Source organism: Nilaparvata lugens, chromosome X, assembly GCF_014356525.2.
Source record: "Nilaparvata lugens isolate BPH chromosome X, ASM1435652v1, whole genome shotgun sequence".
NCBI classification, from domain to species: Eukaryota; Metazoa; Arthropoda; class Insecta; order Hemiptera; family Delphacidae; genus Nilaparvata; species Nilaparvata lugens.
In genome coordinates, this window is record NC_052518.1 from 83,452,051 (window position 1) to 83,465,527 (window position 13,477).

Genomic DNA, 13,477 nt, shown 5'->3' on the forward strand with positions numbered 1-13,477 from the left:
ATAGTATACTGGCCAGCAACTTTCTTTCAAAGATAACTTTTTTGAAAAGAAAGCAAGAGGTTGCCATAGTATACTGGCCAGCAACTTTCTTTCAAAGATAATTTTTTTGAAAAGAAAGCAAGAGGTTACCATACGCCTTCAACTAGTTGTAAGCATTCTCCAACTGAGTGGTTAGAAGCATCAGTAAATAAACCAAGTGTTTTATCCTTTAATGTTTACTCTTCTTTCCCATTCCTGAATTACATAGTACTGTCATTTATCCATGCTTCATTAGGAAATATTGCTCTCTTCCAGTCCAGATGATTGGCGGTATTCAAAAAGTGTCTCCATTTTATTATGTTGTTCACTACTTGATTCATTCTTTAGAAGTATAATTTTAATTTTTGTAGAAATTAAAACTTGAAAGTGTTCAATGCAAAATTTCACCTTTTTATAGGTTTATAAAAGTTTTAAAAATACATTTTTTTAGAATTTTGAATTCTCGGCAAAAGTTATCCAATTGATGCTGTAATATTGTGAACTGTTCACATTGAACAGAAATTTGTTCTTCATCAATCGTGGTGGATAACGTGAGTAACTAGGTAATTTTTAGGTAACTTTTACTCACATGAAATACCTGTAAAAATGCTCGCTGTTGAACACGTCGGGGTCACCAATATAGGAATTTAATTTGTTGATTTCCTATGTTGAAATTGATTAAATGAAACTAGATGAATAATGAAATATTTTAATGTTGGAATGACAAAATTGAACTCTGGATAAAATATTGAAATAAACTGTTACAAGTGATAAACAAACTATACCAGTTGAAAACATCACAGGTGGCAATCCGATGATTCGCCACAAATGCATGGTCTCTTACGGGCGCGCGTCAATTAGGCTCATATAGTTCACCTTATAGGAGGCCATACGTCATGTAAACGAACAGAAAAAATTTCGAGCGTCTATTACTCTCGTCTAGTTGGGGCATAAAAAGTTCATAGCCGAAAAGTTTTTCAAACAAAAACCCTCAAATTAGGATTTTCACTCCTATAATAAAAGCAAACTTACCTTGGAGGTTCGGGTACTGCTAATGCCTCGGTTTTCGCTAGTAAAGTATCCGTGAATATGGTGATGTAGTCTCTCCTTAGTTTCAGCAAGCCAATCTCAACAAGAAGCTGGAGCGGTTTCAAGAGAAACAGAGGGTTTGCAGCATTCCGGTCATTTTTAACAGTCGTTATAGCTTTGCCCAGCCTTGTATGATTATCGGCACTCATCTGTGAATATGCAAAATTTCGATAAATATTGAAATTATTTAGGTTCCTAAATAGCATTCCTCCAAGCATCTCTGTCTTCAAGCAACCTGCTCCATCCTCTATATCTATAACCCATAAATCCACCCTTGTTAAATAATCTGTGATCTCATCTTATTCTCGGTCTAGTCTTTTCCTCCAGTGGAGTTTCTCTTAAATGATTTTCGGCATTCTGTTTTCATTTATCCTGTAAACATGTCCGAACCATCTTACTCTCTGAGCCTACTGGAAATAAAATCTATAGGAATTGCAAACGAGATAAGAGGTGAATTCAAGTGTCGATACAGAATGAAGTGGACACCAGAATGAATAATCACTATGCCAAAAATATCAGAACGTTTTCTAGAGTGTAGAGTATGACTTTGATGTAGATTTACTTTTTTCCATAAACTTCAAGCTGGCTTCTGATTTTTCAATTGGAGAAAGCTGATAAATGTTAATGTATAAATTTTAAACGCCTATGAAGCTTGGGCGGTTGCTTAAGATGATTTTTGAAGTTTCCTTAGCAAATAATTGAAGATGGAAAAAATTAGCGAGATAAGCAACAAAGTAAAACAAGGAGGTAATAGTTTAGCTTTGGTGCTCTTCAAATTGACCTTTCATCATGCAGTCGAATTTTTCAATATAGGGATTATTTATTTTTGGATTTAAACAGAAATATTTTTATTTTCTACTTAGTATAATTTTTGTACTAGTTTTGTTATTGAGAAAGTAAGGTTGATTTGGATATTGCAAATCAATTGTACAACCAATATGCTCCAATCACACTAGCGCCACTCACATCGTGCGTTCAGAGTTGCGGATACTCCAGTTCATCGGAACTAACGACTTTAGTCGCTTTTCATGCTCATTGCCAATACTCTAGTTGCCAGTTCGTTCTACTTATTTGAAATTGTATTTATCAGCTGTTTTCCGTGATCTCCAGTTTAATATTTGTATAAATTGGAAAACTTTCCTATACTTCAGTGGCGGCTCGTCCTATGTGTTCAATGGTTCATTGAACCCCCAGAATTGAATCAACTTCCTATACAATGATGAATTTGCAACTCAAATAATTATATTCTTATTTTATACTCATCAAATTACATCACAACATTTTTCATCTACATAAACTTAACGTCGATGTTTTGCGGCCGGTGCTGGAGTGGCTTGCTTGAAACAGCACCGAATGGCACGACGAGACGGGTGGTGGTGGGAGCAGTGTTCATTCCCCAATCTGAACCCAAAAACAAGGCTGGGTGAGGTAGTGGAACGGAGGAGGGGAATCGGTTTGCCAGCACGAATTTGGTTCACAATCCTGCCTGAACCATGTTTCACGAGTTCATCCGAGTGTAACCGAACGTAGCCGAGGCAAGTAAAGCATTCGGTAAACCTCGGAATAAATCGTGAGTATTCGTGATACGGATTCAGTATCACTGCCATCTTGAACTTAACCAATAAATTCAAATTTGGTGGCAGTAAACAGTAAAAAAGCGGTGAACAAGAAGTAGCCTAAGCATGACAGTTTTGAGGTTATACGGTACGTTTTCGGGTATACACTGTATACAAATACAGTTGTGATAGATTTCACTGCATTTTTCGTTATATAAATTTGTTTTGCGTGTTGAAGAATATAGTAATTTCTAGTGTGTTTCGTGTATTCGTGAGTATTTCTAATATGTCCATTTTCTTTTAGTGATAGTGTGATTATAATTTATTGTGTTAGGTTCCGTAACAGCATTTTGATGAAGAAATATGAATAAGGTTCAGTATTTGTTGAAGACAAACATTATTAATATTGAGGATAGGTGTAAAATAAAACATGATGGTAGAGCAACTCCCGAAGTAAAAATCAAACAAGAAAAATATGAACAGGACAAAAAATCTATATTTGTAGAAAATATATTTAATCATTGGGGGATAATTCCATAAAATTATTATTGATTACCTTTACACTTGTTTATGCTCAATACTCTATATCCTCTTGACCTTTCTCCCCAATAGATCATGATGTTGAACCCCCAAGCTAAAAGATCACGAGCCGCTACTGCTATACTTCCGACAAATAATTGATCGTGTGCTCGTTCATGTTCACGCTACTCTAATTCAACTCCCAACCTCACTTTCTTTTTTTAAGCAGCTCACATACCGGAGCAACTAGCAACCTGCAATACGCAGTAAAAAAGTAAATTCGTATGGCTTTTGTTGGTGGGAGTCCCTTGCGGGAAGGTCCCACCGCCTGAATATATCATTTAAGCCGTCAATGGGCCTTACAACTGTCATACTTCAGCCGGGACCGACAGTTTAACGTGCCCATCCGATAACACGGGAGTGATATGGTTAAAAAACTTTTGGTAATAAGAGGGTTTGAACCCGGGATCTCTATGCTGCTACGCAAGCACTCTATCCAAGAGATATAAATATAAACAATATAAACACAGTAAATAACATGCAATGTAGCCTACTTTTCACACCTATAAGGATACTCGATACTCAAGTCTCTTGGCAACCAGCATGTCGAATCACTGAGCAATGTAGTCGCGCAGTGACGGAGTATCCGATACTGCAATCACTTTATCTGAGTGTCACCATTTGGAAATACATGCTGCGTCGCCGAGTGACCGACTAGCGAGTTGCTTCGCAATTTTTAGTAGCTCTACTGTGAGGGTAGCTTTGAAGTTTTATATTTTCAAACAGAGCTGGATGAGGATCTTAGTGAAAGTAAAGACCTGAAGATGGCTTTAGAGCCGAAGGGTGTGATGAATAAAACTGGATGTTAAAAAAATTGTTAACACTTACATAAGTATTTGTTGATACTTTCTTCACACCTTGCAATAGGAATGCCATATTGTTAGTCAATTCCCAGTGAGTGGTGCATTCTGAAACATTCATTTCAAGAAACTTTATTAATTTTTACAATATTTATTAGTTATTATCATTATTAGTAAAGTTACGGACAACTGTCTTGAGCATAACCGCAAATGAAGAACAACGGAAAAAGAGATTTCCATTAAAAGTAGAGAAATTCCAATATGCTTGTCAGCCTCTCTATAAAATACTTGTCAGTCAGTATCTTCTAAAACTTTATATTCCAATAGTATTATTTCAAGTATCATTTTGCTATGACCACAGAGAAAAGATTGTTGGAATATAATAACTCATGTAAAACTATATATTTGTATTATTTCTATTGTAATGTCAAAATTATTTATGTGTTTGAACAACTATGGTGGCAGCACTGTCATGGTGATTAAAACGCAGTCGGTGTGTAAAATCGTTTTCTTTGTGAGTTTCCCTCGTCAACTCTTTATTCTTTAAAAGTAAAACTAAAACTTTATCAGGTTATGGGCCCAGATAATGGCCAAAAACGTAAAAACAAGTAAAAAGTTTAATCTTAAAACAAGTAAAACATGAAAAGTGATTATTGGTTTTAATCTTAAAATAATAGTAAAAGGTAACCTCAAAATGGCGACGATGGACGGGGAAAACTATGTGCATAAGCTGAAGGATGCAGATTCATTCACTATGTGGGAATTTGAAATTAAAATATTACTTAAAGCTAAAGATCTGATGGATGTGGTAGATGGAACTGAAACTTCAGAACAACAGGGTGAAAGTGCTGATAAGATTAAGATTTTCAAAAACAAAGACGCAAAAGCTCAACATTACATCTTGATGACGCTGGACAATGATGTAAAAATACATATTATATCGTGTAATAGTGCCAAGGAAATGTATGACACATTGAAAAATTTATTTAAACGTGACACAACTCAACAAAAATGTGCTCTTCTTCAAGACTTTTACACATGCAAGTTCTCTACAGATAAAGACATGATGGGTAACCTAACATACATTCAAAACATCACATACAAATTGAACAGACTTGACCAGAAAATCGACGAAACAATGGTGATTACTAAAATACTGAGTGTACTCCCAGAACAGTATAAACATTTTTCAAGTGCGTGGGATTCTACAGTAAACACGGAAAAGACTTTGGATAATCTAAAGGCTAGACTTCTCCAAGAAGAAATTAAATGGTCAGGTGAGAGCGAATCTCTGGCGTTTAAAACAGTAAGACAAGAACGAGGTAAGATCAAGGCTTTTACTTCCAATAGTAAGACAACAAAATGCTACTCCTGTAATGAATATGGACACATTCGTAATAACTGCCCAAATAACAGGTCTAAACAAAAATTTTGTACTTATTGCAAAAAGTCAAATCATTATGAAAAGGATTGTTTTTTGAAAAACAATAGGTCTAGTGATAACAAGTCATGTAAAATCTGTAAAAAAACTAATCACAATGAAAAAGACTGTTACTTTCGTAATAAGGCTCAAAGTAAAACATCTTTTCTAACTCAAGTAAATAGTTCAATAAATCATAGCCTAAAAGCAACTGAGGGTCAGGATGTCTCCAATAAAGTATTTATCATAGATAGTGGTTGTACACCAAACCACATGACTAATGATGTCAGTATTTTAGATAATGTAAAAACATGTAAACAAACGATATCTGTTGCCAAGAAAGATCAAAGTATGGTAGCACTAGCTTCAGGAGTTGTAAACTCAGAACAGTGTATACTTAAAAATGTTACATATGTCCCAGATCTCACTAATAATAATTTAATGTCAGTAAATGCAATTACCGAAAATGGTGGAAAAGTTTTGTTTACTAAAAGTAAAGTCCAAATCATGAAAAACGAAATTGTTATTTTGGAAGGGAATAAAAATAAGCAAGGTTTATATGAAGTTCAATTAAAAGAAGAAATTAAAAATAATGTAACTATTGCAGAATATGCCAGTAAAATAGGTAATCATGACAAGGCTATAGTGAATCATATTTCTAAGAAGATTGACAAAGATTATGAATCCAGTTTCTCAAATCATTCAGAAGCAATAAATTGGCATAGGAAATTAGGTCATATTAGTTTCAAGAATCTTGAAAAATTATCCAAAATTTCAGTAGGAATTCCATCAAATGTATTGAATATTTGTGAAGAGGAATTTTGTAATATTTGTCCAAAAGCCAAACAAGTAAGAAAACCTTTCAATTCCATAAGAAATAGAGCATCAAAATTTTTGCAAGTAATTCATTCAGATTTATGTGGTCCTATTGATCCACAAACTCATGATGGTAAAAATTATTTTTTGACATGTGTTGATGATTTCAGTCATTTTTGTAAAGTCTATTTGTTAAGATCTAAGAATGAAACTGCTACTTATTTGAAAGAATATGTATATGAAGCTGAAGCTCATTTCAATCTCAAAGTTGCTAAAATCAGGTGTGATAATGGTGGGGAATATGTATCTAATTGCTTGAAAAATTGGTGTAAATCACGGGGAATTGTGCTAGATTATACTATTATACTATATACCCTATTCACCCCAACTAAATGGAACTGCTGAACGAATGAACAGAACAGTAATGGAAAAAGCAAGAGCATTAATTTTTTATTCAAATTTACCCAAAAGTATGTGGGGAGAGGCTGTATTAACATCTGCCTATCTTATAAATCGTAGTCCAACTGATTGATACAACAGGTATTGATACAACACCTGCTGAAAAATGGTATGGTAGAAAACCGGATTTGAGTAAATTAAACATATTTGGTTCTAAAGTACATTCAAAAGTATTAGGTCCACTTAAAAAACTTGACAGCCGTAGCAAAGAGGCAATTTTTGTAGGATATGCCCCAAATGGTTATAGATTATGGGATCCAGTAAAAAGAAAGGTTTTTATCTCGAGAGATGTTTTGTTTAATGAAAAAGAAGAAATGTTCTATTCAAATGAAACTGTAAAAGACCAAAATGAAATGCTTGTAAAATGTAGACAAAATAGAAATGATTTAGAAAATCAGAGAGAACAAGAAAATGTACAAGAAGCAGAGATGATGAATTGATTGATTGATTGATTGATTGAGTACTTTATTTATGTAGATTACAATATATACTGGCTTATACACTTATATACAATAGCTTACAATACAGCAAAATTATAGATGAATTTACATAATATAGACTAAGAAAATAATTATTGAAAGTATATGATATGAAAAAGTAATTTGTAATATAATAACTATAGATAATTATATTGTTATGCATCTACATAAATTGGCGGAGCTTTGGACATATCAATGTCCATTCTTTGGGAAGAATATTAAAAATATCCTCCCCACTAACTCTCTACCAAAACGTTAATTTCGTTATTTAAACTAAGGATTTATTTATTAATGGAAATATTGTAAAAGTTTTAATCAATATGAATATTAAAGAGAAAAAAAAAACAGAAAATTGATAGAGTAAAATAATTATATAGGTAGATAAGATCAAATAATTGATTAATAAAATGAAGTAGGCTGAAAGTAGATCAGGGTTATCAACTTTCAGTAATATACAGCATTATGCAGTGGATAATTGAAATAACATGAGTTTATATAATATATATATATACAATTCGTTCTATAACATGGTTTAAAGGTTTGTATTTGTGGGATGGGTGGGGGATGGATGTCATGTGATCGTTCTAGGGCCGGACAGTTTCAGTCATTTGTTCCAAAAGATGTTTTTTTAAAGTTAGGATGAAGCTCGCTCGGCTCTCGATGGACCTGATAGAAACAGGAAGTGCATTCCATGCACGACAGGCACTGACTAAGAAGGATTTTGTGAAAATAGTAGTTCGATGATTGGGTATCCTTAATGTACTTTCTCCGGTTCTAGTATGTGAAGCATCTATCCTCCTACCTTCAGAGACAAATTTGAAATCATCTTTAAAATAGTTCGGATTACCGTATATCAAGATATCTCTAACAAGCTTGACTATTCGAAAAAGCCTCTGATCGGGAAGCTTTAATGTTGAACTAGCAATGTGGGCTGGGGTGATATGATCATGGCGTTGGAGAGAGTAGACGAAACGTAGACAATAATTTTGGCAACGCTGTAGTTTATCATTCAGAGTGACTTGCATATCGTTAAGAACAGAATTACAATACATTAAATGTGGGAAGATGAGAGATTGAACCAATAATAATTTAATGTTTCTAGGGAGGATATCGTGCATTTTCTTCAATGCATGCATGGCTGAGAATACCTTTTTACAAGTTTTGTTCACTTGTTCTGACCAGTCAAGAGTATTATTCATAATAATGCCTAAATTTTTAACTGAGCTACAGTAAGGAATGTCATTACCGTCTACACTAATTTTGTGAATCGATTCAAGGTCAATATTGTTTATAAGACGAGAATATCCAATTATAATGGGTTGTGTTTTGATGGGATTAAGCTTAAGGCCATTTTTCTTTGTCCATTCCACTATCGAATTGATATCCTGATTCATTATTCCAACTGTTTCATTAATTTTTGTTATGGGACAGCTTAAATAGATTTGAAGGTCGTCTGCATAAGTATGGAAACTGGAGAATTTGATAATGGAAGAAAGGTCATTAGCATACAAAGTGAAGAGGAGAGGGCCTAAAATTGAACCTTGTGGTACTCCATGCATAACGTTTTTCCAAGTTGACTTTTTGTCACCGACAGATACACATTGTTTCCTACCTAATAGATAGGATTTAAACCAAACTAACGAGTTGTGACTGAAACCAAGAATAGCCAACTTATTCAGAAGGACTGTATGATCAACAGTATCGAATGCTTTAGAAAAATCAAATAGGGTGAGGATGGTGCATTTTCTTTGGTCCATAGCTAACCTTATATCATCAGTGACACGAAGCAGAGCTGTCTCAGTTGAATGGAATTTTCTAAAGCCTGATTGAAAGTTATGAAGCTTACTATTGTTGTCTAGAAATTTTACAACTTGAGCATGAATGAGTCTTTCTAGCACTTTGGACAATGCAGGTAAAATACTGATTGGTCTAAAATCCTCAACTTTATTGGGTGATGGAACTTTATTTAGAGGGCGAACCAGAGCAAACTTCCAGTTTTCAGGGAAAATGCCTTCTTCAAGTGACTTGTTGAAAATGTATGTAATGGTTGGTAAAACAGCAAATAACATCTTCTTGATAAATTTAATAGGAATTTTGTCTACACCCATAGCATTACTATGAATACGTTGAATTGCTCTGAAAGTGTCTTCTTCTGAGATTGGATGGAAATGAAATTGATCAGTGATCGGTAAATCTAAGTTTGTAACCTGCTCTTCAAGATCATCAATGTGATTAGCAATGACAACTTCGTCGCGTTGGTTAGAGTGTGAAACGAAATGGTCATTTATATTATTCAATGGTAAGTCAATTTGTGGATTCGATTTCTCTTTGCCAAGCCCGAATTCTTTTATTCCCTGCCAAAGTGATTTAGAGTCTTGTCTATTGTTTGTCATAAACGAATTCAAGTACCTAATCTTTGAGTTCCGTAATTCCTGTTTAACCCTATTTCTAAGGCTCCTATACTCTATCAAACTGTCCAAGTCAAATGTCTTTTTAAATTTTCTATGTGCTTTGTCTCTACGTCCCATCATCTTAAGTATGTCTTCAGTCATCCACGGTACTCGTCGTTTTCTATTAATCCTCCTTGTCACATAAGGTGCATGTTTGTCATACAAAGTCAAAGTCCAATTCTCGAAAGTCTTGACCATGTCATCAACTGAGGGTAATGCTTCAATTTGATGCCATGGAGTCTGAGCCACATCAGTCAGGAAGGCGGCTTCATCAAAGTTTTTGAAGTCTCTATAAGTGATAATTTTCTGTTCTGGCTTGGGTATCTTATGGGAAAGTACACAGTAGATCAAATCATGTCTAGAAATAGCTGGGACTGAGATTTGGCCTGCTTGAACAACCTCATTGGGATCACTAACAATGAGAAGGTCAATGAGTGTGTCTGATTCATTAGTATGATGAGTTGGATCGAGAGGTAAAATAGTCATGTTTAGGCATTGGAAAATTGTAGTCAGTTGAAAGTAGTCAAAGTTACGATTTGTCATGTTCAAGTCGGTGTTCATATCCCCCATAACTAGTATACGGTTATAACAAGGCATAAGAGAAAGCAAGGCACTTTCGAAATCTGTGAAATGACCTATTTTTGGTGGGCGATAACAGATACCAACGAGTAATTTATCAGTACTAGATAAGGATAATTCAAGTAGCATAAACTCTGGTCTGGAACAATACTCTTGTTTAGATGTGATTAAAACTTTTGTTTTGATACCTTCTTTCACATAAATTGCTACACCCCCACAAGCTTTATTTAATCTATCATTCCGGAAAAGATTATATCCAGGCAATGCAACAAAATTTGATGAAATACTAGGCTTCAAAAATGATTCGGAAATTCCGATTATATTGAAGTCCTGAAAACGGAAGATTGCTCTGAGTTCATCAATGTGGCAACTGAGGGATTGTACGTTAAGGTGAGCAGCCTTGAAAAGTTTTTTGAAAGAGTGGAGCTTATTTGCTAGAAACATACCTGCGTCATTATTACTATTATTGAAATAATCATACCTACTTGAGGGCGAGCGAGCTGACGTGTCAGTGAGAGGCATCATGGAAGCAGCAGACCAATCGTGAACCGACCTCAGAACAACACATGACGGGGAAAATGGGGATGAAACTGATAAAACTTAACCTAAATGAAAAAGTCTCTTGATTCGAGTGCATTCAGCATGCCTTGACAGTTCGGCTCCCTTCACTATTTAAAGCACTAGTTCAAAACAAAATTCACTAAACACAATAAGATGTAGATGTGTGGAGTTCCGGTGATGAATAATCCTAATGGTGAATAAGACGAAGATTGAGGAAGAGCTGGTAGTGGGAGATCTGGTCCAAGTGGAGATAGAGCGAGTAGGTATCCAGTAGTGGAAGAATCGGGTCCAAGTGGAGGTAAGCGAGAAGGAATCCAGTAGTGGAAGATCGAGTCCAAGTGGAGACAGAGAGAGATGGAATCCAGTGGTGGAAAATCGAGTCCAAGTGGAGATAGAGAGAGATGGAATCCAGTAGTGGAAGATCGTGTTCATGGTGGAGATAGAGCGAAATGGGATCCAGTAAAAACTGAAAAAGAGAAGAAAAAGCCAGCAGAAAAACGAAAAATCTTTGAAGAAAGTTATCAATTGAGAAAAGATACATAATACAACTCGCACCTTGGGAGGAAGACTGCTCCAACTCGAAAATTGTCAATTTTGATCTTGTGTATTTTAGTTGGTTTCTATGCACTTTATTCGGTGGAAGACTGTTCCAAGTCAAAACTCGTTCCAATTATTCTATAATATATCACAGAATGTTCAGTATTCCTATTTTGAACACCAATGCAATCATTTACAGGAAGACTAAGTCATATTATGAATGAAAACATAAATACAGGCCACTTTTAAGAAGTAATAAGTGAACTAAAACAGTTGGAATCAGAGAAATTGAGCAGAAAATTCTAAGAGCAGAAAATCAAGTTTGAATACCTATGAAAATTTTAAAACTGCTCTCCTGAATAAACGACTTTTTTGAGTTGGAACAGTCTTCCTCCCGAGGCACGAACTGATAATGAATAATATCCCCATAAAATTGAAGAGGAATAGTATGATTCAATGTGGGAAAGAATCGAATATTATATGGATAAATATATGGATATTATAATATAATATATGGATACTAGTAGAAGGTAATCAGATAGAAAGAGAAAAGGTAGGAAGATAAATAGATATAGAAAGAGAAATAAACATTTGAACATGCTGGATAGCTAGTGAAAAAATCACAGGGAAAATAATGATAACAATGGGGAAGAAAAGAAGAGAAAGAAGGAATGTGCACAAATTGAGAAGAACTTATGAAACTGAACTATAGAATAAGAAATAGAACATCGTATTGTGATCTTGAATTAATCAAGGAGAGAAGAAGAAGAAGAAAGAAGAAGAAAAGAAGAAGAAGAAGAGAAGAAGAAGAAGAGAAGAAGAAGAAGAAGAAGAAGAGAAGAAGAAGAAGAAGAAGAGAAGAAGAAGAGAAGAAGAAGAAGAAGAAGAAGAAGAGAAGAAGAAGAGAAGAAGAAGAAGAAGAATAGAAAAGAATAATAATCATCATCGCAAACAACAATATTCAAGTAATCATTACAAATATAAGATCAAGAAGAGAAATTAGAAAGAAAAATAAGAAGTAGAGGAGACGATGGAGAAAGTGCTAGATTATTTTAGATGAGTTTTAAATAGGATTGAACGGTGAAGTGTGAAAAATATTATATAGTATTAGAAGTATAATTAACTATTGGGAGTTGCAATAACAATAAAAGTAGTAAATTGAGAACTGTAATATTTTAGTGATGAATGTCTAAGATAACATTAAATGAAACACAGCCCCTATATAAGCATATGAACAGACTACCCACCCCTCCGTTCTATCAATAATTCTTCACACATTTGCTTCTATTGCTCGAGCTGTGGCAACAGTAGGAGATATCATTATGTACACCTAATATAGAAGAGATTACTATCTTTACCTATAGATTACATCCATATCTATAACGTATGTTAATCATCCAATTTATTTGAAATTCAGCATTTCGAAAATTATTAATTATGGAAATAATTTTGGTAAGAGATGTAATAATTATTAGTAAGAATAGAGATAATGATTCTCTAAGTACCCTCTGGAGTATAGTAGTTGATGCATTGAACGTAGTTTTGGGAATTAATATCAAGATAAATTATTAATCAGTATCAACAAATGTGGATCTCCTTAGTTTGAAATAATTGTCTCATACATAATCATAAATAGCAGTGGAAAGATTCATTTATAGAACAGAAAGCCAGCTCATGAAAAATGCCAAGGTATATCTATTGTGAAATGTTTTAATACAAATTTCCTATTTTTGTAGTGAAGGGCACCTTAGTAATCGAATCCTGAAATGATTTAATTTACCTTTATTTTTTGAAGGTCGGTCATCCTCTCGACTGTGTGGACCCTCTTGGATCCTCCCTCGCCGATAGAGATCTTGATCCTCCCGTCCGATGACCAAACATTCCTATGCCCATGACGGTCGGCCGCAGCGTTGAGGATCTTGAGGCGCTCCGCGGTCAGATCCTCGCGAATGGTGACGCCGGAACCCTTCAGCTTCCTCTTAGCGTCGAAGATCATCTTCCTGGTCCGGTAGCTGCAGAGTCGAACTATGATGGGTCGGTCCTTGGGTTTAGCTTGCCCTTGTTGAGGTGGTTGACGCCTTCCAACGCGATGCGAGCGGTTGACATCCGCCAAAGTCACGGGCACGTTCAGCTT

The 13,477-nt window shown here is 34.9% G+C and overlaps 1 protein-coding gene across 1 annotated transcript in view; it reads right to left on the reverse strand.

The window, feature by feature from the left end:
- Positions 1 to 13,477, reverse strand: part of LOC111045227 — a 29,755-nt gene that overhangs the window by 5,752 nt on the left and 10,526 nt on the right. Inside the window, exons 7-8 of the mRNA XM_022330583.2 lie at positions 4,071 to 4,150; positions 1,051 to 1,256 (exon numbers count right to left, since the gene is read on the reverse strand). Coding sequence (XP_022186275.1) covers positions 1,051 to 1,256; positions 4,071 to 4,150 — 286 coding nt within the window. The remainder of the gene's footprint in view (positions 1 to 1,050; positions 1,257 to 4,070; positions 4,151 to 13,477) is intronic.